This window comes from Pistacia vera, unplaced genomic scaffold (genome assembly GCF_008641045.1).
Source record: "Pistacia vera cultivar Batoury unplaced genomic scaffold, PisVer_v2 Contig169, whole genome shotgun sequence".
NCBI classification, from domain to species: domain Eukaryota; kingdom Viridiplantae; phylum Streptophyta; class Magnoliopsida; order Sapindales; family Anacardiaceae; genus Pistacia; species Pistacia vera.
The window spans coordinates 749,711-774,031 of record NW_022195779.1 but is presented as its reverse complement, the minus strand read 5'-3'; the positions used below and the strand labels follow the sequence as shown (position 1 = coordinate 774,031).

At 36.6% G+C, this 24,321-nt stretch overlaps 4 protein-coding genes across 4 annotated transcripts; 1 reads left to right on the top strand and 3 right to left on the bottom strand.

Annotated features, from left to right (window-relative positions):
- Window positions 1–762: 762 nt before the first annotated feature.
- On the top strand, window positions 763–12,165 carry LOC116125633 (kinesin-like protein KIN-4A). Its single transcript, XM_031411340.1, has 26 exons — window positions 763–1,212; window positions 2,378–2,524; window positions 2,625–2,774; window positions 3,232–3,485; window positions 4,045–4,232; window positions 4,315–4,439; window positions 4,955–4,991; window positions 5,125–5,216; window positions 5,338–5,448; window positions 5,682–5,795; window positions 5,983–6,076; window positions 6,277–6,389; window positions 7,469–7,567; window positions 7,660–7,773; window positions 7,866–7,982; window positions 8,097–8,177; window positions 8,707–8,778; window positions 8,864–8,957; window positions 9,067–9,098; window positions 9,188–9,285; window positions 9,374–9,472; window positions 9,585–9,806; window positions 10,254–10,416; window positions 10,694–10,849; window positions 10,936–11,252; window positions 11,673–12,165. The coding sequence occupies exons 1-25, from the start codon at window positions 1,087–1,089 to the stop codon at window positions 11,146–11,148; spliced, it is 3,111 nt and encodes a 1,036-aa protein (XP_031267200.1). The 5' UTR covers window positions 763–1,086; the 3' UTR covers window positions 11,149–11,252; window positions 11,673–12,165.
- Window positions 12,166–13,444: 1,279 nt separating this feature from the next.
- On the bottom strand, window positions 13,445–15,016 carry LOC116125643. Its single transcript, XM_031411362.1, has 2 exons — window positions 14,638–15,016; window positions 13,445–14,125 (listed from the first exon to the last, which is right to left on the bottom strand). The coding sequence occupies exons 1-2, from the start codon at window positions 14,785–14,787 to the stop codon at window positions 13,760–13,762; spliced, it is 516 nt and encodes a 171-aa protein (XP_031267222.1). The 5' UTR covers window positions 14,788–15,016; the 3' UTR covers window positions 13,445–13,759.
- Window positions 15,017–15,894: 878 nt separating this feature from the next.
- Window positions 15,895–18,792, bottom strand: LOC116125585 (probable inactive receptor kinase At5g67200). Its single transcript, XM_031411288.1, has 2 exons — window positions 17,251–18,792; window positions 15,895–16,657 (listed from the first exon to the last, which is right to left on the bottom strand). Exons 1-2 carry the CDS (start codon window positions 18,668–18,670, stop codon window positions 16,089–16,091), a joined length of 1,989 nt encoding a protein of 662 aa, XP_031267148.1. The 5' UTR covers window positions 18,671–18,792; the 3' UTR covers window positions 15,895–16,088.
- Window positions 18,793–22,814: 4,022 nt separating this feature from the next.
- LOC116125586 (uncharacterized protein At4g06744-like) lies at window positions 22,815–24,321 on the bottom strand. Its single transcript, XM_031411290.1, has one exon. The coding sequence runs from the start codon at window positions 24,181–24,183 to the stop codon at window positions 22,882–22,884; it is 1,302 nt and encodes a 433-aa protein (XP_031267150.1). The 5' UTR covers window positions 24,184–24,321; the 3' UTR covers window positions 22,815–22,881.

Sequence of the window (24,321 nt, the reverse complement as noted above, 5' to 3'; positions counted from 1 at the left end):
CTAATTTGTGGGTCTCTTTTTCCCCTCCTCTCCCTTTACTTCTCTTCTCAAATCACTTTCTTATTTTCCCCCATTTTAGTTTCATTCACATACTATCTCCCAACTCACAAAGGGTAGGTAATGAAACTTAATGTTCATTTCTTTCTCTTTTAAGTTTGTGGGTCTGTACTTTGAATAAGTTTACACATTTTTCTATTAGTTTCTAAGAGAGCAAATTCAATTCGTTAAATAATTTAAACTATAGTAATTAGTTGAAGCGCGTAATCGTATATGCATAGCACATGCAAAAAGAAATACTAGTTAGAGGAAATAATCTTTAACATGTAAATATGAATCTTCCTCGTGCCCAAAATTTCTCCGCAAATCGTATATGATCCCAAATCACGTGGCTTCTGTGCTGTGCCATCCCTTTTTCTACTATATTCTGGGGACAATCATGACTCCTAAACATCATAATGCGGGGCTTTGCACTTATACCGCTCCACAAACCTTAAAAACAGAAAATCTAAATAAACAATATGTACGTGGACTTAGGAGGGTAAAAACGTAATAACAATTCCAGAAAACGGGGACAAGACCTTGAAGCAAGGCAGGTGAGAGCCGTTGTGTAAGGACAAGGGTAAAATAGGAAAGAGTGTCATGAAAGTTTATTTTTTCACACGCACAACTGTCTAAGTTGTTTGTGGTGTAGTGAAGCCTAAGGAAAATGATAGTGGTTGTTGTCTTTGCAGTTAACAGTTGCCACTCCCCTGCCTTTGCTCTCCATTTTGTTAATTCCCCAACTACCCTTCCCTCTCTCTCTCTCTAAAGTCTCTTACATTTTTTTTTTTTTGGTTTTGTGTGAAAACACTCTCTCTCTACAACACATTGTCTGAAACTTGACTCACAGTTTCTATCTTGGTCCTGTTCTGTTGTTTTTGTTGTTCCTGTATCACTTTCTTTGTCTGAAATTCTCCAAATTCTCAGACAATGAGAACGGTTAATAGCAAAGATTGAATTCATAAACATATAGATAGAGCTCATTCTTGTTGCTTTTACCGCCTCCAAAATTGTGAGTGAATTTGTTGTCATCTTTAGCTGCTTCATATGGAAACTGGGGGCGGTGGAGAGGATTGTTGTGTGAAGGTTGCAGTTCACGTGCGGCCACTCATCGCTGATGAGCGTGCACAGGGTTGTAAAGATTGTGTCACTGTCATTCCTGGGAAGCCTCAGGTATGCACTCATTTGTCAGAATGTGAAAGCTCGGAGTGGACTGTGAATTTAATGTGCACAAGTCATTGTGGCCGGTTTAGTCTACTATATTTCAGTGGATAGTTCTTGTAGTGTATGCTTAGTTAGAGTTGTTGATTCATAAATCTATGAAGATCTAGATCTTAGGATGCTAAACACTTCGTCCTGCATGTTTGACTTTGAAGAGTGTTTTCTCTAAATCTTATTGGGATAAGAATTTAGTCAATACTCGTTATTTTCATTATTGGATTAGTTTCATAATCGAGTCTTACAATTACAGAGGTCAAAATTACACAGAATCAGGTTACATTTGGCTAGTTTTCGGAATAATTCATCTGGTATTTTAGTAAGTTTATTTCATTTATAATTCCAATCTTAGAATTGTTTAGCGATGGTCTTTGTTTATGTAAAGATTTAAATAATCGTACAGGTGTATTCACTCCATTATGCAGAGCCTTATGTTGAATTCACTGGTATAGATGTATGAGAGATAAGGTATTTGTGCTCAGTTTAGTGCCAAAGTGGTCCTTGCTAAAATTTCTGAAAAAGCAAATGAAAAAGGAACTGTAATGTGGAGTCTTGTTGCCATCTGAATTCTAGCCTTCTTACTTGTTGTTTAGCTTTTATATTATAAGTAAATTGTTTGTCATTCCGGATTTAATATGCAATTTTGAGTTCTATTGCAAGATTATGTACAAGCTTGTGTGCCTTTCCGGAACGACTCTGATTTTTATCTCTCTTTGAGGGGGGTGATGGAGGGTTCAAAATACGCAATGACCATATATAACTAAAATTAATTGTACTTTCTCCAGGAAAGAGCAAACATAATATATTACACCACTGATGTATCCGTCTATAGAATTTCGCTAATGTTCTTCTTTGCAATCTTTATTTGGCATTTCATATTTTCAGATTGATACATATAATTTCTACTTGTGTGAAGTATTGTATGCTGTAATATACTGATTTAATAGGGTTCCTTTAAAGATGTTTCAATAGTCATTAGCAATGAATTGCGGAGAAAGGTGGTTTATTAAATACATATTTATGATATATATTTTTCAATGTTTGTTCATGTGTTGCCAATGCCTTTGAACTACATGTTACCAAATATAAATATAATTCTCCTGATTTGACTATGATGCAGGTACAAATTGGGACACATTCCTTTACATTTGATCATGTATATGGAAGCACTGGTTCTCCTTCATCTGCTATGTTTGAAGAATGTATTGCTTCTCTTGTTGATGGTTTGTTCCAAGGGTATAATGCTACTGTACTTGCTTATGGTCAGGTATAGTTAATCCGTCATAGAAAACTGCTCAAGTGAAGCAAATATTATGTATGCTTGGGAAATCTCCTTTCTTCCAATTTAACATTTTTATATGGTGCAGACAGGATCTGGGAAAACATATACAATGGGCACTGGCTTCAAAGATGGATGCCAAACAGGGATTATTCCTCAAGTTATGAATGTTCTGTTTAAAAAAATTGAGACGTTAAAGCATCAGACTGAATTCCAATTGCACGTTTCCTTCATTGAGGTTTGCCTTCTTTCTTCAAGAGTTATTTGATGTCATCAGTAAGGCTCTATGTTACAATTTCACTGTATAATTTTAATCTATGGAATGTTCTATTACAAGAATGTCAGTCGTTTTGCATAATTATGGATCTTATTGAAGATGTCTGAGCTTCTGTTTTCCTAGCAGCCAAAAAATATCCATGTTACAGTGAGAACTATGATTTAGCATCCAATATGTCTTTGAACAAAATTAGAAAAATTTCAGAAACTGAAGGCAAAATATGTTTGTCAAATATTTGTTACTTATAATGAATTCACATGAGATCAGCTTTGTGTATTATCTTTCCTTATTTAGGTGTGTAAAGTGTCCCCAACAAAAGTACTTTGTTTTATTTTCTTATATTCTAATACTATTATTTGTGACCCGAAGTTTTTCCTTCTTGTGGAAAATCTCTAACTAAAAACCTGCAATTTGAAAGATTTTAAAAGAAGAAGTACAAGATTTGCTGGACCCCACTTGCTTGAACAAACCAGAAACTGCAAATGGGCATGCAGGAAAAGTAACTGTCCCTGGGAAACCACCAATACAAATCCGTGAAACATCAAATGGTGTTATTACACTGGCTGGATCTACTGAAGTTAGTGTTAGTTCTCTAAAAGAAATGGCTGCCTGCCTAGAGCAAGGATCATTGAGCAGGGCAACAGGGAGTACAAACATGAACAATCAGTCAAGGTTAATTATGCATCTTACTTCTACTTCAAATTGCAGATAGATGCTTTGCTATGTGATAATTTTTGTTTCTTGCCTAACAATTATCTTTCAAAAATAACATTTAACATGGTAAATACGATACATAGATCATATATGTAATCTTTTGTCACTCTTGGATACATGCACTGTCTTGAGAAAACCTTACCTGCTGAAAATAATTGCTTGGAGAGCCTCCCATTTTAACCAATATCCAGAAACATTCTAATTCTCCATTAAATCAGTTACTCTGCATAAATAGCAGAACAAATTAGTATCATATATGAGAAAACTTTGTGATATACAATATTTAAGAAAGCTACCTACTATAAACTTCTTGAGTTTTATTTTTGGATATAAGGGAATCATGAATAGATTTCTATCCATTAAATTATTTTTCCTAGGTAAGAACTTTTCAACCTTATGTTTGTGTACCAGTATGGGTTTGGAAACATTGCCTTAAAATGTATACTTACTTTTAAATCCGTAGCAGTTATCACCATTTTTATTAACATATTATGTTTTCTGGTATGTCTTTATACAGTCGTTCACATGCAATATTTACCATCACTTTAGAGCAAATGCGTAAGCTCAATCCAGTTTTCCCGGGTGAAAGTAGTCCTAATGAGAGCATGAACGAAGAATATTTATGTGCCAAATTGCATTTAGTAGATCTTGCTGGATCGGAAAGGGCCAAAAGAACTGGTTCTGATGGTTTGCGTTTCAAGGAAGGTTGGTGGAGATGTTGATCACTTGTGAATCTTAAAGTGCTTCTTGATCAAACACAGTGACAAAACTTTAATTTTTCAAACAGGAGTTCACATCAACAAGGGCCTCCTTGCACTTGGTAATGTTATTAGCGCTCTTGGTGATGACAAAAAACGCAAAGAAGGTGTACATGTTCCTTATCGTGACAGCAAACTTACTAGGCTTTTGCAGGTATGACATATTTGAAGAGTTTATTACAAGGGATCAATTATCTTGTTCATTATGTTATTGAAAAATAGTAAAGAAGAGAAAGATTGAATTGTTGATAAGAGATTTCTATACTAAGCACTCCAAACTAACTCTGGAATCTGCCTGCCAATTGATTGGGGTATTAATAGGAGTTGAAATGACGTGTATTTAGAATTTTAGTAACCATTAATAAACAAATTTGTATGAGTATATGATTGATTAGACTCTTCCATGATCTGCTCATTTCAGAGCTGAACTAAGGGTGGTTACTAAAATAATAGTCATGTCCATAGCTAACTGCATCTACTATTTGAAACTTGATTGTCAGGATTTGACATGTAACTGGTTTTAATTGGTCAGAAGCAATAAAGATGATGATGTAATCTATTTAAAAGTATGGAATAGGTTCAGATTTTTGCTTCATGTTTTTAGTCTTCATTTTCAATTTAAATATTTTCATATTTTTATATATTGACTTGCTTCATGAACTTTGGCAGGATTCGCTTGGCGGTAACAGCAGAACTGTTATGATTGGTAATTTTCTTTTCTGATTTTGATACTTGCATAGTTGTCTATCTTGTAACTTCCATTTTTCATTAATAATATCCTCTCTATCCTTGTCTGTGATTCACATTCTCTAACATAAATAAAAGTTTACCTTCTACAGCCTGCATTAGTCCTGCTGATATTAATGCTGAGGAAACCCTTAACACACTTAAATATGCAAACCGTGCTCGAAATATCCAAAACAAGCCTGTTGTAAGACTTTTCAGAGAATTTTTCAACTGTTTTTTTTTTTTTTTTTTTTTTCGGTAAAAGTATGCTTACTTTATGAGAGTATGATACATTCATTTCTATCATCGAATTTTATCTTTACTAGGTCAACAGAGATCCCATGTCCAGTGAGATGATAAAGATGCGTCAACAGCTAGAGTATTTACAGGCTGAACTTTGTGCCCGTGGAGGAGGATCTTCATCGGATGAAGTACAGGTATTTGGTTCTGTCAACTTTTATTTCCAATTTTCCATTAACCATTAGATAAAAATATTAATAATTTCATCATCAAATATTTTTGTAAAGACAAATTTGTTGGATCATTGTTATTTAGTATAATTTATCAGGTTTGTAATTAAGGGATTGCTTGAATTAGATGAACTGAATTTCGTTTTGGAGAGAGTTTCATATTGTTCAGTTATGTATACCTTATTAAACTATTTGTCTAGGTTCTGAAGGAAAGGATTGCTTGGCTTGAAGCTGCTAATGAAGATCTTTGCCGAGAACTCCATGAATACCGCGGTAGATGCACCGTTGTAGACCAGCGTGAAACGGATGCTCAAGTATGTAATAGTATCTGCTTCTTTTGGAACTTTTCCGATTATCCTTTGCTCATTTCTTAAAGCATGGGATAATTCAATTACATTTTTTCCATTTTGTTTATTACATGTTCTAGAAAATCAATATCCTTAACGTTGTTGTAGACTTGATTTACGTGTGATACACAAATTTTTGCTTTCTCTTTTTCAGGATGGTAGTCCGTGTCCTATGAAAAGTGATGGGCTTAAAAGAAGCTTGAATAGTATCGAGCAAACTGATTTTCAAATGGGTGAAACTATGACAGGTACGGCACTCCCAGATTTACTATCGGAAAAACACGTCCTTTCTCATTAGTGATACTGTGTATAAGCTTTTGTTCTGGTTGCCACATATCTTTTATTTTGTTTTTGTTACAATCTCTCACTTCAATAATTTGTGTGATACAAACTCAAGTTTGCTTTTGTTGGAACATGATATTTAGAATACCATTGCCAAATTTGGCAGGTGACTCCAGGGAAATTGATGAAGAAGTCGCAAAGGAGTGGGAGCACACGCTTTTTCAGAATTCTATGGACAAAGAGCTCCATGAGTTAAATAGACGATTAGAGGAGAAAGAGGTATTTTTTCTCCTCAATTTATTTATTTTTTATAACTGGAGGTGTTCAGGCCAGTTTGCGCATGGGTCAGTTTGCGCATACCTCAACTAATCTCTCAAGACCCTAAAGTTAACGACCGAGTAAGCCTCCAGTGACCACTCCAATTAGCAATCGAAGTTGATCGAACTCAAGATCTCTGGAGTAATATATCTAAGAGTATTAGTTGACCACTCGACCACCCAATGGTGTTTAATTTATCTTACAATGCATTGACAAGAATATTTATATCATATTAAAACTTTATTTCATCGCTACATATATGTAGGTTCTTTTTGTAATTTTTGGAAAACTACATTTCTTACCCCAAAAGTTCTATACATCGAAGGCAAGACCATGAGAAAATACTGCTCTTCAGTTCAATCTCCTTCTCCTAGAAGCATTCCGATGATTTTTCTTGGCCAGGTCTGGGATGCCATGAAAAGATTGTTAACGATTTTTCATTTTATTTTAGAAATTTGGACTCAGTTAAAAGAGAAATCAGAAAAGGTGTGGGGTAGTTTGTGTTAGAACTCAAGACCAAGGAAGAGCCTAACCCAAAAGACCGCTCTGATAGGTGGTAGAGCCCTTAGGCTTAAGTACCCCCTTCAAAAGTCGACGTCTACAGCAGCTTTCACGCTATTGACACTGACCCGACGGAAGCCTTTTCCCCCTTTAGGCGCCTTCACTCACCTGTTTGTTATTCGATGTAACACCCTCTCAGTACATCTTAATCTAACCTATAGGTAACCCTTTCTGCAACTTAACTCTCAACAAAAGCACCAATGTTAGAACTCAAGTTCAAGAGAGAGCCTAACCCAAAAGACCGGCATGATAGATGGTACAACCCCTAAGCTTAAGTGTCACACTTGGTGGGTGTGAGATCTCGATATGAAATCCGAACAGTTTGTGAATACATAAATTTTTTATTTTTTTATGGTTTATTGTTAAGTTGCCTTTGTATATCTTCTACATTTACTATTATTTTCACTGTCAGCACCCTTGAAATTTTGAAGTACATGTTCTTTATTTTTAACCTCACGTCACCTTTGGTGTCTGAGCAGTCAGAGATGAAACTTTTTGGTGGAATTGATACTGTGGCACTCAAGCAACATTTCGGGAAGAAAATAGCAGAATTAGAGGATGAAAATTGGACTGTGCAGGTTAAAAAGAATTTACTTGGAATTTTATTATTGTATCCCCATTGAAATTTCATTATTGTTGTTTCATCTGTGCCCCTGTTTTATTTCTGCAGCAAGAAAGAGATCGTTTGTTGGCTGAAGTTGAAAATCGTGCTGCCAGTTCCGATGGCCAAACACAAAAATTGCAAGATGTCCACGCCCATAAATTAAAATCACTTGAGGCACAGGTGAAGTAGGCTTTAGCCCAAATTTCATATATTTTTGGATTAAAAAACATAACATATTCAACCATTAAACAATCTTCATAACTAAATACCAGATTCTGGATCTAAAGAAAAAACAAGAGAACCAGGTTCAACTCTTAAAACAGAAACAAAAGAGTGACGAAGCAGCAAAGCGATTGCAAGATGAAATTCAATCTATAAAGGCTCAAAAGGTTAAATCTCATTTGGCTTTTAATTCTCCTACTTTCTATAGTCATTATCTATTACCTCCATGCGATCTGCAACTAATTTTCTTCTTATTTCTTCTCTTTTCTCTCTCTGTGTAGGTTCAACTGCAACAGAGGATAAAACAAGAGGCAGAACAATTTCGTCAGTGGAAAGCCTCTCGAGAGAAGGAACTCTTGCAGGTGCTTTAATCTTCACTTTGGGAAATAAATGATTTGACAAAAGTTACACAATAGCACCTCTATTATGGTCTTGCCAATTAGTTGTTTCTGACCTTTTATGTTGCATAACAAGAGAAGATAATCAATTGTATTTGGCAGATGGAGAAGATAAACAATTTTTGTCTAACCTTCTTTTTTTAATTGGCAAGCTACTGGATGATTATAAGTCTAAATATCCTGGAAAATCAACAATTTGGCAATTTTTGTCATGCAAACTCGCATTTACCCTTGCATTAATTTATTAACCTGATCATTTATGTGAACTTATTAACTTTTACTTCGTATTAATCTGTGAGGAGGAATATAGTTACAGAGGTTAAACAAGGAAATTTTAGGTTTAGTTGTATTTTCGATTTTGAATATAGTGAGAGACACATAGATATGTAACTTGTCTTTGACTATGCTTTGTACCTGAAAATTGCTTTTGACATTTTGCTTTATTTATATTTTATTTACATATACTAACAAAGAATTGGTTTGGTAAAAACAGTTGCGGAAGGAGGGAAGGAGAAACGAGTATGAAAGGCATAAATTGCAAGCTTTGAATCAACGCCAGAAATTGGTGAGCACATCTCTCTTCTCTCCCTGATTTATGTTTGTTAAACATAATATGCAGCAGTTTATAGGAAAAAACTTCTTTCCATCAGGTTCTTCAAAGAAAGACAGAAGAGGCTGCAATGGCCACCAAGAGGCTAAAAGAGTTGCTTGAATCCCGTAAACCTTCTGCCAGAGACAACTCAAGTAAGTTAACATGCTGGAGAAGCTATATGTTTACTAGAAATTTGGGATTCTTAGATTACAGGGCGTTCACTTTTATGCTTCAATTTGCTAATTTTATGCCATGTTCCAGTTATCACCAATGGGAATGGCACAAATGGGCTGGTAATGATCTATCCTTAATTTCTCAGGATAAGTTCTATATTTGCTCAACTTAAGTTTTAGCTTGATTTTGACTTAATTTGTGTCCATAGAGCAATGAGAAATCCTTACAGCGTTGGCTTGATCATGAGCTAGAAGTCATGGTGAATGTGCATGAAGTTCGTTTTGAATATGAAAAGCAGAGCCAAGTGTATGTGCTTAATTTGTATTTATGTAATATCTGCTGTGCCAATAAACCATTATCCCAGTTCTAAATTTAACTACTGCTTAATCTCCAGGCGAGCTGCACTGGGAGAAGAGTTGGCTGTGCTGAAGCAAGTGGATGAATTTACTTCAAAGGGACTTAGTCCTCCAAGGGGGAAGAATGGGTTTGCTAGGTATAAGTTGTGGAGTAATTTATTCTAATCAATTCCATCTTTCTACTTTTTTTCTGGTCTGAGGTTGATGAAAAACAGTTTGAAAGTTAATATGTTTTTACTGCTTGTTCAGAGCATCCTCCATGTCACCAAATGCAAGAATGGCCAGAATATCTTCACTTGAGAACATGCTGAGTATATCATCTAATTCACTTGTAGCAATGGCTTCACAACTTTCAGAGGCAGAAGAGCGGGAGCGTGCCTTCACTAACCGTGGACGTTGGAATCAGTTGCGTTCAATGGGAGATGCAAAGAATTTACTTCAATACATGTTCAATTCCCTTGCTGATACAAGGTACTTTCTACTAACTAGTGATGATGTAAACTATTTCACCTTGGTTTCTGTCTGAAATTTAATTTATTTGTCCTAGTAATACATAGAATTCTGAGTTGAACATGAATCTGTTGGGCCAATTTTGCTCCAAATAGATTTCAGAAAACTTTCCAGCATTAACAGCAAAATATACGATTCAGTGGAAAACTGCAAAAGAAAAAACGAGAGGGAAGGAACGGGATGGTGCCACCTGTAGCACTAGAATAAACAAAAGAAAATTAGAAAACAAAGAGTTAACATGAACAAAATGGGGTGGGCTTCAGGTGTGTGGATGAAAATGCAGAAAGCAATTCCTTTGACATAAGTAGCAGTTCTTCTTAAATATCAGAGTATCCAGTTGAATATTATGGTTAATAGAATTCATTTGCGGAGTCAAAATTTTTAAATCTCTTTGTATGTTTACAACAGGTGCCAACTGTGGGAGAAAGAAGTAGAATTCAAGGAAATGAAAGAGCAACTTAAAGAACTAGTAGGTCTGTTGCGACAGAGTGAGGTGCGGAGAAAGGAAGTAGAAAAGGAATTAAAATTGAGGGAGCAAGCTGTTGCAATTGCACTGTCTACATCAGCTTCAGTGAGATTCTTTCTCACTTTTGACTTTTGTTCTTCTGCATGATAATTTTAGAACGAACTTAGAGCTCTAACTGAAAACTTTATCTCTGTAGGAAAGTTCATTAATGAGATAATTTTCCAATTAAATTTTCGGACTTTGATGTTTTTTTATATGGGTTTTCACTATTGCTGGGTATTGTTGTGGTTTTCCTAATGTTGGACTGAAATGCATTTTTTTTATTGTTTTGGAAGTTGTAATCATTATTCTACTATGTCTAATTCTTTGTTACCATGAACAGGAGAACACACACAATTCATTGAAACACTCAGCTGACGATGTGAGTGGTCCTCCATCTCCAATGTCTGTGCCGGCACAGAAGCAGCTGAAATATACACCAGGCATTGCTAATGGTTCAATGAGAGTGTCAGCAGCATTCATAGATCATAAGCGAAAGGTTCATCTCCTTTTCAATCCTTTATTATTGGATTGGGATATGTTGTCCTACTTTGGCTAAGATGGTCAGCTTTGCTGTTAGTGCAGATGGTACCACTTGGGCAGCTGTCAAGGAAAAAATTAGTTGCTGTAGGACAAGGTGGAAAGCTATGGAGGTGGAAGAGAAGCCACCAGCAATGGCTTTTGCAATTTAAATGGAAGTGGCAGAAGCCATGGAGACTCTCTGAGTTGATCAGGCATAGTGATGAAACAATGGTCAGGGCAAGGCCTCGTCAACAAACCCTGCCACGTGTGGGTTGATGTGCTGTGGTTATGGTCACAAGCTTATTATTGCCCTTTACTAACCCGACTAATAAGCCTGATCCCAATCCATGGCGCATGGAAGCGCGGAGAATGGAGAGCAGGTAATTTTTGGTACAATATTATCTTCAATCTTACATAAATTTTGGTAGTATGTAGCGTTGACACCTCGGAGTATTCATTTTCCAAATAGTTTGCACAATTAAATTTTATGGATAAAGGGCACCTGGTTTCAAAATATTTGTTTTATTCTGCAACTTAATATTTCAGACTTCTCTTTGGATATAATGGCTGCAAACAAATTTCTTCACTCATTTAAAATTTAGTCAAAAAAGTTTTTGAAAGAGTAATCATCAAACAAAATTAGTTTTAGTTGTTTTTGAGTTGGACAATTGACACCAGTTCTGCTTGGATAGCGAGATTGACTTCTGGTTTAATTACTGGCTAACTTTATGTAAAAATAATATAGTTTACTACAAGCACTAGAACATTAATTTTTTTTTTTTTTTTTTTTTTTAATGCAGTTTAAATTGCTGTTGAGGAGCTCTGCTAATAGTTGTGTTGGATGAGTTGATTCTGGAAAAGTTTAGTTTGTATCTTGGAAATTTTTGATGTGATTACCAAAATGGGAGCATATTGTATAGTAGTGTGGTTGCTGCCGATGATTCACCCAATTACTTATAAAGGGAACGCCGGGGGTCTGAGATGGCGTGAGTGATAATGTTCAATGAAAGATTATATCACTCATGGTTTCTATTGGTTTGGTTCACTCTGTCAATAACAACAAATTGGTGGGTGTAATTCTTCCCACAAAGTCACATAAATCTGTATCAAAGGTCCAGTCTGATATTTTATTTTTGATTTTATTCGTAATAGGTTTTTCTGTGTAATTTGTTTTGGATTTTATTGTGTGTAAGCACAATATTGATTTTGTTATAAGGTTTGGAGTAGCTAGTCATTGTTATAACATTACAGCAAAATGAAATTCGTCTAGTGATATAATTATCATTTGTTGGATATGCATTGGTCCTCGTATGAATATCCTTGGCAGCAAATATGTAGATTCTCATTAATGTATTCTGAATGGATCAAAGATGACGAGGGCAGGTGATTTGTGTGGTAAATAATGAGAAATCTTTCTGAGTTGAGTGTCTGGACCAACAACACGCAGCTGTTGACTGTAAAATGTAAATCCCCCAAAGGTTTTGCCTCTTTCTCTGAACTTGCTGAGCTGAGGTGGATCACCATTTCATTGTGTGAATGACCTTAGCAGCTGTCTTATTTTCGGCCGAACTCACCTTCATATACCCATGTGCCACTTGATACCATTTTCCAAATCCAAAAGAAACAGAATATGTGCTCTCTATATTCAAAACAATTAACCAAAATATATCCTCCAAACTCAAAAAGAACTTGATTTTAAAAATAAAAAAAAAAATAAAAAAAAAAAAAAAAAAAAACACTTTTTTATTGACTTCTTTGAAAAATAACATATGGTGTCAACTGCTTCCTTTGTTCAACACAACATAAGTATATAACGATACACTTAACTGGTAACTGCCTGGCTCAAATCTAAGGACCCAACTTTACAATCTTTTAAATTCCAAATACTATTATTTAAGCTTTCAGAATATTAGATACGTGGTTTAAGATGTGAAACGGTCCAGAGGGGAAGTCGTTGTCGACATTACACAAATTTTTAGTGTTATTTTCTCACCCAGACGATATTCAATTGCCTTCAGACTATGCAACTTAATTCTTTACGGAACGCACTCATCTTCATTGAACTAACTTCCTCCACTTTTCACTTAAAACTGAAATCATATAAAACAGTCGAGTCTCCCTTAAGATACCTATCATGATGATGAGAGTATACTCATCAGTTTCCTGTCAGTATATCCTCACCCCATCAGAAACCAATTTCAGCAGCAGCAGCAGGCGGCAGCTCCAAGCCATTCCCATTCAGAAAATCATGAAACTTTAGTACCATTACAACTATACCACCTGTCAAAATCTACGTACAATTCCATCAAAATTGATTAGGCAAGAGCTTGGTTCTCTTTGCATCTCCTATTATCAGTTTCAGAAACACGAGCTTTGATTAATGGCTCATCTCCACAGAGACAAATGTGGAGACTTAACACAAAAGAGGAAATATCATTGAATTAGCAACTCCCATTCTTGAAGTAATTCACTTATTAGATGACTGGAATATGAGTGAGTTCATCCTTGAAAAAAGAAATAAAAAGCACTAGTAACAAACCATTTGGTACAGACTATATGAAATACACTAGTATGAGATATAACCATTTGTTGATAACATATTACTCGCTTTCTTTTATAATGGTCATTACTGCAGGAATACAAGATTCTGAAATACTCTAAAAGGGGCATAAATTTTCACTATCCTCTTCCCTTCGAACCGCTGATGCCTCTAATTTCTAAATCGGCCAATCATCTGTGAATAACCAGACACGGCATACTTGGCAATAGTGTGTAATGAGACTATATGCAGTCAATGGCAGTACAGGGAGGGCAACAGCATGGCAATAATTTTCTAGAGGTGCATCAGATCAAGTTCAAGCAAATATCCATTCCACATAACTCTGCATCACAGTTTACAACACCAGTACGCATAGTGCTCATCTTTGCGATGGTTACTAACAAGACCCCCACACTGTAAACAGAAAAAGCTGCTTCCATCTGAATATGCATCCAACACAATTTGCGTTCGACCAGTTTCAGCAAGTATAGAAGTTCCATCAGCATTAGCAGCAAGTGATGGAGCAACAACAGGACATGGTGGTGGTTCAACATTTAAAGGCTGAGCTTCAGCAATCACACATTCGGCAAATAAAGCAGCCAGCTGATCTGCAGCTGTGTTTTCTTGCAGTCTACTTCTGTACAGTTCACGAGCACGGTGAAGAGACAGAAACACAGCTTCCTCCCCACCTTTGGTTCTCATGGCCATCACCACCTGTTTCAAACATTAATTATAAACACAGAATTCTCAAGGGAGAAAATAATTGTGCACTTGAACATTGTGCCGTCAATTTTTCCCATTACGATACGCCAATGCAAGCATCATATCCATGGAATACTACGAAATGATACGTTATTTGGCCATTTCTAAAGATAAACACAAGCCTTCAATACAAATTAGAGCATGAATTGATATCATAAATAAAATCAGTGCTTTCATATCATATCACTTCTTTTAAACAGATAAAAGGAAAGGACATCTGCCGATTAAGCAATTTAACAACTTAACAACCTAGCTGCCACTAATTCCAAAGTCCAAACAGTGACCTAATGATCTCCATGTGTCTGATCAATGCCAGAGAAAACCAAATCCATGCTCTTCAGCAAATTTTGATAACAAATATTTTCTCTTTGAAAAAAAAAATACGGAAAAGTTCATCAGATACTATTCATGAAGCTGAAACAAAAAATGATAAACATAAATTGAAGAAAGTGTAAATTACTTACGGCCTGCAGCGCCTGAGAAGGCTTGCCCTGATTAATGAGCTGGCGAGCCAATGTGAGTAGCTCTGTTGCAACGTCGACTTGGTCCTGGCGTGGCTGAGTTGCCGTGACGGTCTCCGTTTCAATCATCTCGACGTCCGTACGACGATCCATGTCATCCGTCGTTCTAGTTAGCTATCTAGGTTTTTCTTTTAATTTTTTTCCTTTTATCTCCCAGCTTTAATTTATATCTTTTTGTTCAATTACGAAATATCTGCAGCTGCCTCTGAGATCTGGCTTCCTTCTGTTTTCTTTATTTATTGAATTTTTTTTTTTTTTTTTTTTAATGGTATCGATGCTAGACGATTCCAGCAAATTCTGCAGAGGCACCACTCCTTTTCTCACTGTCTCTCCCATAAATCATAATATTCAGTGTTGAATTTGGGTTTCAACTTTCCCTTCGGCCTTATACGCAATTGGGCTCCTTTTGGTATCCAATAATTTATGGGTGGGCGTTACTAAATACACTCTACCCATTTCTACTTATACCATCTTCCAGGCTAATAGTATTTAATATTTAATATATTTTTCTTTTTCGTAACAAGAGGTCAGCTTGTACACCTCAATTAATTTTTAGGGTTCATTAAATACCCTATAAATCTAAAAAATCAGATAAACCACAATATTATTACGGTAAATAATCCCAAAATTTAAACTCAAAATCTAAAAGAATGGAGCAAACCTCCTACCAATCCCTTGGCCAACACAAGCTATCTTAAATAAAATACTTTCCCTCATTTCCAAAACCAATCAAATTAATAAAACTTCATATTAAAGTACTATAGATGTAATACATTAATGGGATGTTAAAAAGGATTAAGTACGGCCATTGAAGGACGAAATACAGAGGGAAACCAGAAATGATGCTTATCCGGCTTTTGCATGTTATCTACGTCTAGTTTCAAAGAATCTTCAAGTACATGATTGCTCTGGAAACTTAAAATATAAATATACATTATTTTCGTATTTTTGTAACCTTATCAATCCCAAATGATTTAAACAACAATAATATAAAAAACCATGAATGTATGTTCTTCAGTTGAAAAATATATCTACAAATACAACAGCCAGAATTGGACCTGCAGCAGATCAGCTAGATAGGTCGTTAACAGCTTCTGCTTCTGGAAAAAAAAAATTCATGACTGCACAAGTTTCCATAGTTAATTCAGTATTGATCCTTGTTGAGAGATATTACGACTAAAAGTCTAAAACAATAAAGCGAAAAGGATGGACACCCACCATAATAATTGTAGAAACCATACCAAAGTAATGAAAGAAGTAGTCAAAGTAATGTCGGAATTAAAGCAACTAAAAGTACGCCGAACTTGGTTTTCATCTACTATATGTCTATATCTTTTTCTTAATGCATTAACCATGGACATGAAAATGGAAATGGCGTTCTACAAAAATAATAACTAGGACATTCCAGTATGTGGGTCCAATTCACCTTCGTCCATTAATACAGCCTCTTTAATCTCCTGTAACATCTTCAAGACTTGCCACATAGTGGGCCTTTGCTCAGGCGACGTTGATATACAACCAATGGCCACCTCCATAAGCATACCTAACCTATCATCTTCCCCACTATGGTCTTCCCTATGTGATCTCATCCATTTCATCATATCATTAGGCATCAAAAATGGGTGCTGTGATGGTGGTTTTCCTGTTAAAAGCTCAACCAACAAAACCCCAAATGCATAAACATCTGACTTAGCAGTCGCTTGGTGACTTGCATTACGGGTTTCTGGGGCTTTATACGGTAGGTTAGTAGGGTCATCTTCCGGAGGTGAATTGGACAAAGCTGCAAGGCAATAGTCAGCAAGACAGGCCTCGAAATCAGGACCAAGCAGGACATTACAGGACTTGAGATTGCCATGGACTAGCCTCCATGCTTGGTGGATATAAGAGAGTCCTTGTGCTATATCCTCTGCTATTTTTAAGCATGAAGTCCAGTGAAGTGGCTTTGCTCTTGTTGATCTTGACCCTGCACATGCAATTAGATTGTGAATAAGTGAGTCTGTGACTGTGAGTGTAACGACAAGCGCGCTATCCGCGCGTAGAATTAGCACACAAATACAATTTGGGGATGGATGATTGGTGGGGTAGTATTGAATTCTTATCTCCTCAAGATCAACGGTGATTAAGCAATGGAGAAGAAGGACCCAGTAGTGTCAGATCGTACGTTTCTTTACTGATTTTAATATTGTAAGTGTTAATCCACGCGATCAATATGGACAACTAATATCAGAAGCCGACAACGCCTATCACATCAAAAGAAACGTTTGAAGCCTATACGCAACTAATTAAACAATTAATTTGTCATCAAATCAATTCCCAACGTCAGTCAGCAGCAAGATTCTCGCTGTTGATGAAAAAGCTACCAACAAATCTAGTAACACGATACTAAAATGATCTATCGTAACACCTAATTAAAGAATAAAATAATAATAATAAACAGAACAACCTTGGTCAATATTTCTTGGATTTTCAGGTGTCCAGACAGTCAAACTGAGTCAACACAGAGGACAGACTCACTGAGAACTTAGCTCAGTAGCATGAACACGAAGAGAAGCTTACCGTGTATGAGGGAGAAGAGACTGCCATTGGGCTGATAATCATATATAAGGAGCCTTTCTTCCTTGGCCTGAAAGTATGCCCTGAGTGGAACAAGATTTGGATGCCTCAGTCCACCCACTGACTCCATGTGCTGCTCATACATTTCTTTGCTTGTACTTGCTAATTTAGTACCATCAAGCCTCTTCACACAAACAATCAGACGGTTATCCAACACTGCTTTGTACGTGGTCCCCATGGTTCCTCTACCTAGCAACTCAGCAGAACCTCTCATCAGCTGGTCCAGCGTATACAAGTGTGCCTCACCCGCACAGAATACTAAATTCCCACTCTTGGCCACTTGCATTCCTTGATCTCTCTTCACCTTCTCTTCCAACTCATTCTCTTGTTCAATTTGAATCATAGCTGCTGCTTGCGCAGTTGCCGCCGCATCATCAGGTGTCATCATAGCCGTTGATTTGCTAGTCTTTCTCTTATTCTGTTTTTTCATGGCCATTACAAAACACAGGAGTGAAGCTATTAAAACAAAGACCCCGGATGAAAAACCAATAATCACTACCGTTCTCTGGTGCTTCTTTGGACTGGGTTGAGTTAACTCAACACCACGTACTTGTGCACTTTGGCCAAGAACAATAGCTGGAGGGGGTGCCGCCGTAACAGCCGTTGATGGACCAAAAAAGGGTGGGCTGGGGTGGCATTCTTTGTGTATGATCTCGCCACATAACCCAGGGTTAAATAAAAACGATGAGATATTAAAACGTGATAATGTTGGTGTTACTGGTATGGCACCAGTCAGGTTGTTTCCTGAAACATTGAATGTTTGAAGAGAGGATTGATTCAGGGGAGGAATCGAACCGTTAAGCCAGTTCAAATCAAGACGCAGAGAGTATAACCGGTCAAGGGAAGTTAAACCTTTTGGTAGTTGTCCAGTGAGGTTGTTGTGAGATAAATCCAAGGTTTTTAGGCGATGAAGGAACAAGATTGAAGGAGGGAAAGTACCAGTGAAGTAATTATGATCAAGAAAGAGAGATTTGAGATTGACAAGCCCGGAAAGATCAGGAATGGGTCCGGTTAGTGAGTTGTTCTGTAGACTCAGTACTCGGAGCTGGTTAAGTTTAGACAATGAGTCGGGAGGGAAAATGCCACCAAGATCTAAGTTTTCGAGAACTAGGCGCACTACCTTTTGTTGATAACATATGACTCCTTGCCACTGACAGAAATGAAAGCTTGTGTTTTGAGAAAACAAAAGGTTGTTCCTCAAATCGGCTTTGGATTTGAATGCTAAAAGCGATTTTGCATCAGACGGTAGTAATGAGTTGGCTTCATGTCGAGAATGACCAGCAAAACAAAATGATAGTAACAGAAGAGCATTTGATAGGAAAAGCAACTTCTTTTCTAGAGATTGTTTGCTTCTCGTAGACATGGCGTTAGAGAAATGCTGAAAAACAGAAAACCCTTAACTGGCTGGCTGGCTCTCTCGGTCTCTCCTCCTTCTTCTTAGTTCATTTTGTTGCATGAGTACTGTGAATGTGATTGCTCCATTTTCATTCCCTGATAAGGCATAGACTTGAAAGAAAGGGAAAGATTAAGAGAGTAAAGAAAACTAGAAAAGTGATGGAAATATTGAGAAGATGACAAAGCATGTAAGAACTGAGGAGCAAATGTCGGGACTGCAAGCTCAGAATCACGTGAAGGAAAGAAGTTGGCAAAATTTTATAGCAAAATCTTCATTATGTACGGTTACTATAATCTTTTGTGATTGGTAGATGGGGTCCCGCCGAGCCAGGCAAAGGCTGTGGACCGTCTGCTCTTCCCTGCAAGACCCACACTCTTGTGCCTTTCATTTTTGCTTTGTTTCAATTTTTTCAAATTGTGTGTCACACCTGTCCCTCTGTAGGGTAAACTTTTTGACCTATAGACGGTGGCATGTGAGGTAACAGTTGGTAATGTAGTACGTGTAATACGCTTATCACTAAATTTAGTGTTAGGATATAAATCATAGTCATAGGATTAATGTTGAAGCGAGAGGGCTATATAGTTCCTAAAGCGTCTGTCCAAATACTTGCCACTCAATGAAAGACGGGAGCTTTTACAATTACAAACTTCACGAACACAAACAGCTATGAACAATCGTTGACTACACCAGAAACATGATCCTTCCTGCTTTTACAGTTATTGCAAATTGAGAGGCAAGTAATATGTGGGCTCTTAAGCAAAAGAGGCGCAGAACCGCAGAAATGGAGGTGGTATTTTAATCCCTTTTGTAGCTGCAGGTCATGACATGGATGATGGGTCCAATCCAACTCCAACCTCCAAATTATTTGACTATTCAGAGGGCATCTCAATTGTTTTCCAATCTCCCATATTAGCTAAAAGTCATTTTCGATTACAAAGCTTGGCCTCAGCCAGAGACACTTGAAGTAAAGATCATAGAACAAAAACAGAACATCCATAACTTCGATCCATGTTATATCTTTATTTAAGCTTATCTAACTATGCTGCAATGATAAAAGAGCATAAAGTCATATAAGGCATGCAGCTAGTATTAATGTTAAGAAAATAAAAATGATGAAAATTGGACCCAGCTTTGAGCAGTTGGATGCATCGGTGATTTGGTAATTTTTAGACCCTGTTTTATTGATCATTAGCCCCCAATTAAAGGATAAAATTGTAATATTAACATAAACATCTCTCACTTTGCTTTTAACTTTAACTCACTCTTTGTTCTCCTAAGTCCTAACTGCTGTCAATTAATTCATGGTGCTTTATCCACTTGAAACTACGTTTCCAACACTTGCTTACTTTCTCCTACTTTCATTAATTCCCTCTTCTAATTACACACTTTTCGTGCCATTGATCTTTCCCATACAAATATAGAGTAAACGAACATATTCCCACCCAAGGTTTAACAACAAAATCCCAAGGTGATTTCCTTGATTGTATTTATTTTACATTCTCACCCTTAAACTAATATCGTTAGTGACTATTGGAGGTGATCAGAAGCGGTGAGTAGGGTCAGCAAGTGAATGTATGATTTTTGTATAGAAGGTTGTGGAGAGTCCACTGGTAGTCTCATAAGTGATTTTAGATTTTAAAATCAGTCAAAAAAAGCCGAAAACCACTAGCTTTGACACTATTCACGTAAGCCGCTTTTTGCTAAAATGAGCTCAGGCTCATCTTCAGTCAACGAAAAAGTCAGTGCATTAACGTGCTGACGTGCATTAAAAAGTTGAGAATCTGTTAAAATAAAGAAAACAACATTACTTTAAGGGTGAGAATTTGGAATAAATACAACCAAAGGTATTAACTTAGGATTTCTCTAAACCTCGGGTGGGAATACGTCTTTTGCTCTATAAATATATTAAAACTTTGTGTATTATTCAGACTTTAAGGATTTTGATAAGATGTTAATTGAAATTTTATAAGAAAAATGTTTTAAAATTTTGCAATCTGGGTAATTCTCTTTCCATGCTTGAAATTATAATTCCATGAAACCTGAGACTTCCTCTGAAATTTATAAACGGTTATTTTTATATTAAAGTATCATAGTTTAGATTTTAGAACTCCTAAATAAAGAAATAAATTAAAATGACGCTTGGATTGAGACTAAAGTTAAAATATTCCATTTTATGTGTAATATGGGCACAAAGTTGGGCTTGAGCCCAAACGACGCAGATATCGTAGTTTTAAATTCATGACTTCTAAATAGCCCGACGAGTTCAGCTAAATTGGGGGGCTCAAACTTCTCAGTATTGTAACGACAATGAGTCTCAAATAATTTAACCCAAAGAATATAGCCCACAAAAAGGGCTCCCGTCTGGAGTAATAATTTAGTTTAAGTTTGAGTGAAGCTTTAGTGGGCCTTCTACCACATTAATAAAAAGATCATCATCATAGGTTTTCTTTTTGTTCGCGATGAAGCCACTATGAATATTGCTCTTGGATATCTGAAAATACCATGAAATTGCGTTAAAAATTTATCCCACACGAAACGGATCTGATTTTTATTCAATTCATTTTGGGTTAATAACACTTACACCCGTCAAAATATCCCGAGAAAGTTGGGAAATAACCATTTACATCTACAATCCCTGCCGACTCTTTTGGCCATTAAAATCAGTAATTTCTGAAAAACAAACATAAAAAAGTGTATTGTGTTAAATAAAATCGTAGGGGTGACGACGATGTGAGGTGATCAAACGCCAATACGAGTGGATGTAAGTTGGTGATGAAAGAACTGGGCTCTGGATGAATACTGTCAACAACTTTTCGTAATTGTCAAGAGTAAATCAAAATGCAAGAGCTTATTGCATCAGAAAGAGCACAAATCCGCCTGCTATCCAATCAAATATTCTTGATTCTTATCATGAAATATAGAAAAACTTCCACTTGGTATCAGCACCTCTCCATTAGCATTTAAAACATAACCAAATAAAGCCAGAAACAGTGAGCAGTGACAAAGCTATGAATCAGATTTTTAATTGATAATGTATTATAAGATGGCCACTTTTTTAGCTGGACCACATGGTTAAAGCAATAGAAGCAATTTCAGTGGGTTAGTTGAGTTAATTGTCTGCCTTCATCTGATTCAGTTGGGACCTTTATTGCCTATCACCAATATCACAATATAAAAAAATATATATGGGGGTTAGATTGAGGGCATTGCCCTAACAAAGTGACCTTGACCTGCAGGTTCTGGGTTCATAGTAGAAAGGAGGTATTATTACTAAATCATCATCACTGTCTGTCCGGGAACAAATTCTGGGACCGTAGTCTTTGAGAAAGCAGCCAACCATCTTTTTTTGGCTTCTGATTAGATTCGACAATATGCATTTTCTTGTCTTTGGAAAAAAGGGTTAAAAAAAAAAAAAAAAAAAAAAACAACCTAAATATTGAAACATTAAACATAGTTTTTAGTTGGACTAAATAGTATGAGATGACGGGGATAGTTGGCGGCTGCAAGAATGCAAATACAACGACAGATGAATTCCTATTAGACCATCCTGCCATTACTACACCTGTTCAACCACTCAAGGGTGTTGCTGCAGCTTCAATGAGAAACGAACTGAAAGACATTTTAATAATAACTGAGAAGAATCCAACGAACAATCATGTGATGCACAATATTGGAAACCAGGGTTACTGGACAAGTCATTATTTAATATAATAATTTCATCTTAGTACTAGCATTAATTTCAATAGCTGATTGGACACCATTTTTCAGCTCATAATTTGTATTTGTTAATCAGAAGGAACTGCGTGGGCCCGAAGTTTCTTATTTACCGTTCCAAAATTAAGGATCCCATGTTGAATTTGCATGGTTTCAACTTTTGGGCAGAGTTGAATAGGCAAATTTTACCAATACAAGACCATTTGGGTTTACTTCTTTCCAATTAAAATGAACAAAATATTAAGGCTAAGGGAGGTCGTTCTGCTGGTAATTTAACATATCCATCTCCAACTGAAACATGCTATTTTCAAAGCCTAACTGTCAACCAGAATGTCTGAGATGAATATCATTATTACAAGAACATAGCATTTCATATAATCCCTACAATACCGTGAAAACTTTAATTACAATTTAAAAAAATATATATATATCCAGAGCAATGCATTGCATGAGCAAATTGAGAGTCAAGGTGAGGGAGCCATTTCTGGAATATAGGGCATACAAGGAATATAAGCGTAAGACCACATATGGGAACAGAATTTTGGGTAAGCAAAGAACTCTGCACATTCAACAATTGATCTTTGAAAAGGAAGATCAGGAATACAGTTGTTCCTGACATCCAGCACTCCTCTTTCGATCAAAATTCTACAGAAAGGTCCCACATTTGTAAAATAATTATCCGACAAAGAGAAATTCACCAGATTACCTAGCTCACACACCACCTCTGGCACCTTACCAAACAGAAGATTATTTGCAAAGTTGAACTGCTCCACCTTCTCTATACAAGCCAATGAGAATGGCAACGGACCTGTTAACTGATTGTTCCCAAGATCAACCACTGTAGCCTCTTTAAGGAACCCTATCTCATAGGGTAAACAACCTGTCAGCTGGTTGTTTAAGAGTAGAACCTCAGTTAAATCGGACAAAGATTTGAAAATGCTTCTTGGAAGTGGACCATTAAATTTATTATTGGCCAAGGTGAGGAAAAGAATATGAGTGCTGCCTATATTATCAGGCAACTTCTGCATGAAATTGTTGTTGTTAATGAATAGACAGTCAAGATTTAGTGTAAATATTTGAGGAGGGACTGCACCACTAAAGTAATTGAACCGAATGTCCAAGAATTCTAGACCACTCATGCCAAGAACAGCAGTAGGAAATGGACCTGAAAATTGGTTGTTGCTTATGTCAAGCTCGTAGAGATAGGGAAGATTGGCAATTTTAGGCGAGATAGTACCAGCAAATTTATTGGAATTTGCATGGAAGAGCGCAATATCTGGTAGCTGATCAAGAAAGCCATCAAGAGCAGGGGCGCCAAGTTGGAATCCGTTGAAGTCAATGGACGCAACAGCTATAGCAGTTTTGTTGTCTGGGGGGCTCTCGCAAAAGAACCCTTTATAACTGCATATATCTGAGCCTACCCAAGTTTTTGTGATGCCAAGAGGATCGGATGCAATTATGGACTTGAATTTTTGGATTACTGGGTACACCACGGCGAGTCTTTGATCAGCAAATTGTAAGACTTCTTGCTCGAGATCAGGCAGAGGTGGTAACGCAAGAGAATTTCCTGGCTGTGGACATTGCAGTGTAATGGGTATATTTTGATGATCTTTATAATTGCAGCCTTTTCTTGGACCTTTACCTTTGTCATGAATAACAAATTCTAGTGTTTCTTTGTTGGTCGTCTGATGAGCTATAGTGTGGACAATTAGAAAAGCTAAGAGAACGTAGTAGAGAGGTGAAATATCAATGACACTTGTTCTCATTGTATCTGTCTCTGTAGTGCTTGTCTTCTTGAAGGCATAAAGAGATGACCAAACAATAGCTAATGCCAGGAGAAACTTAAATACTAAAGCAAGAATAACAAAAAGGGAGTAGTGCTACATTCAGAACCATCTCGAATG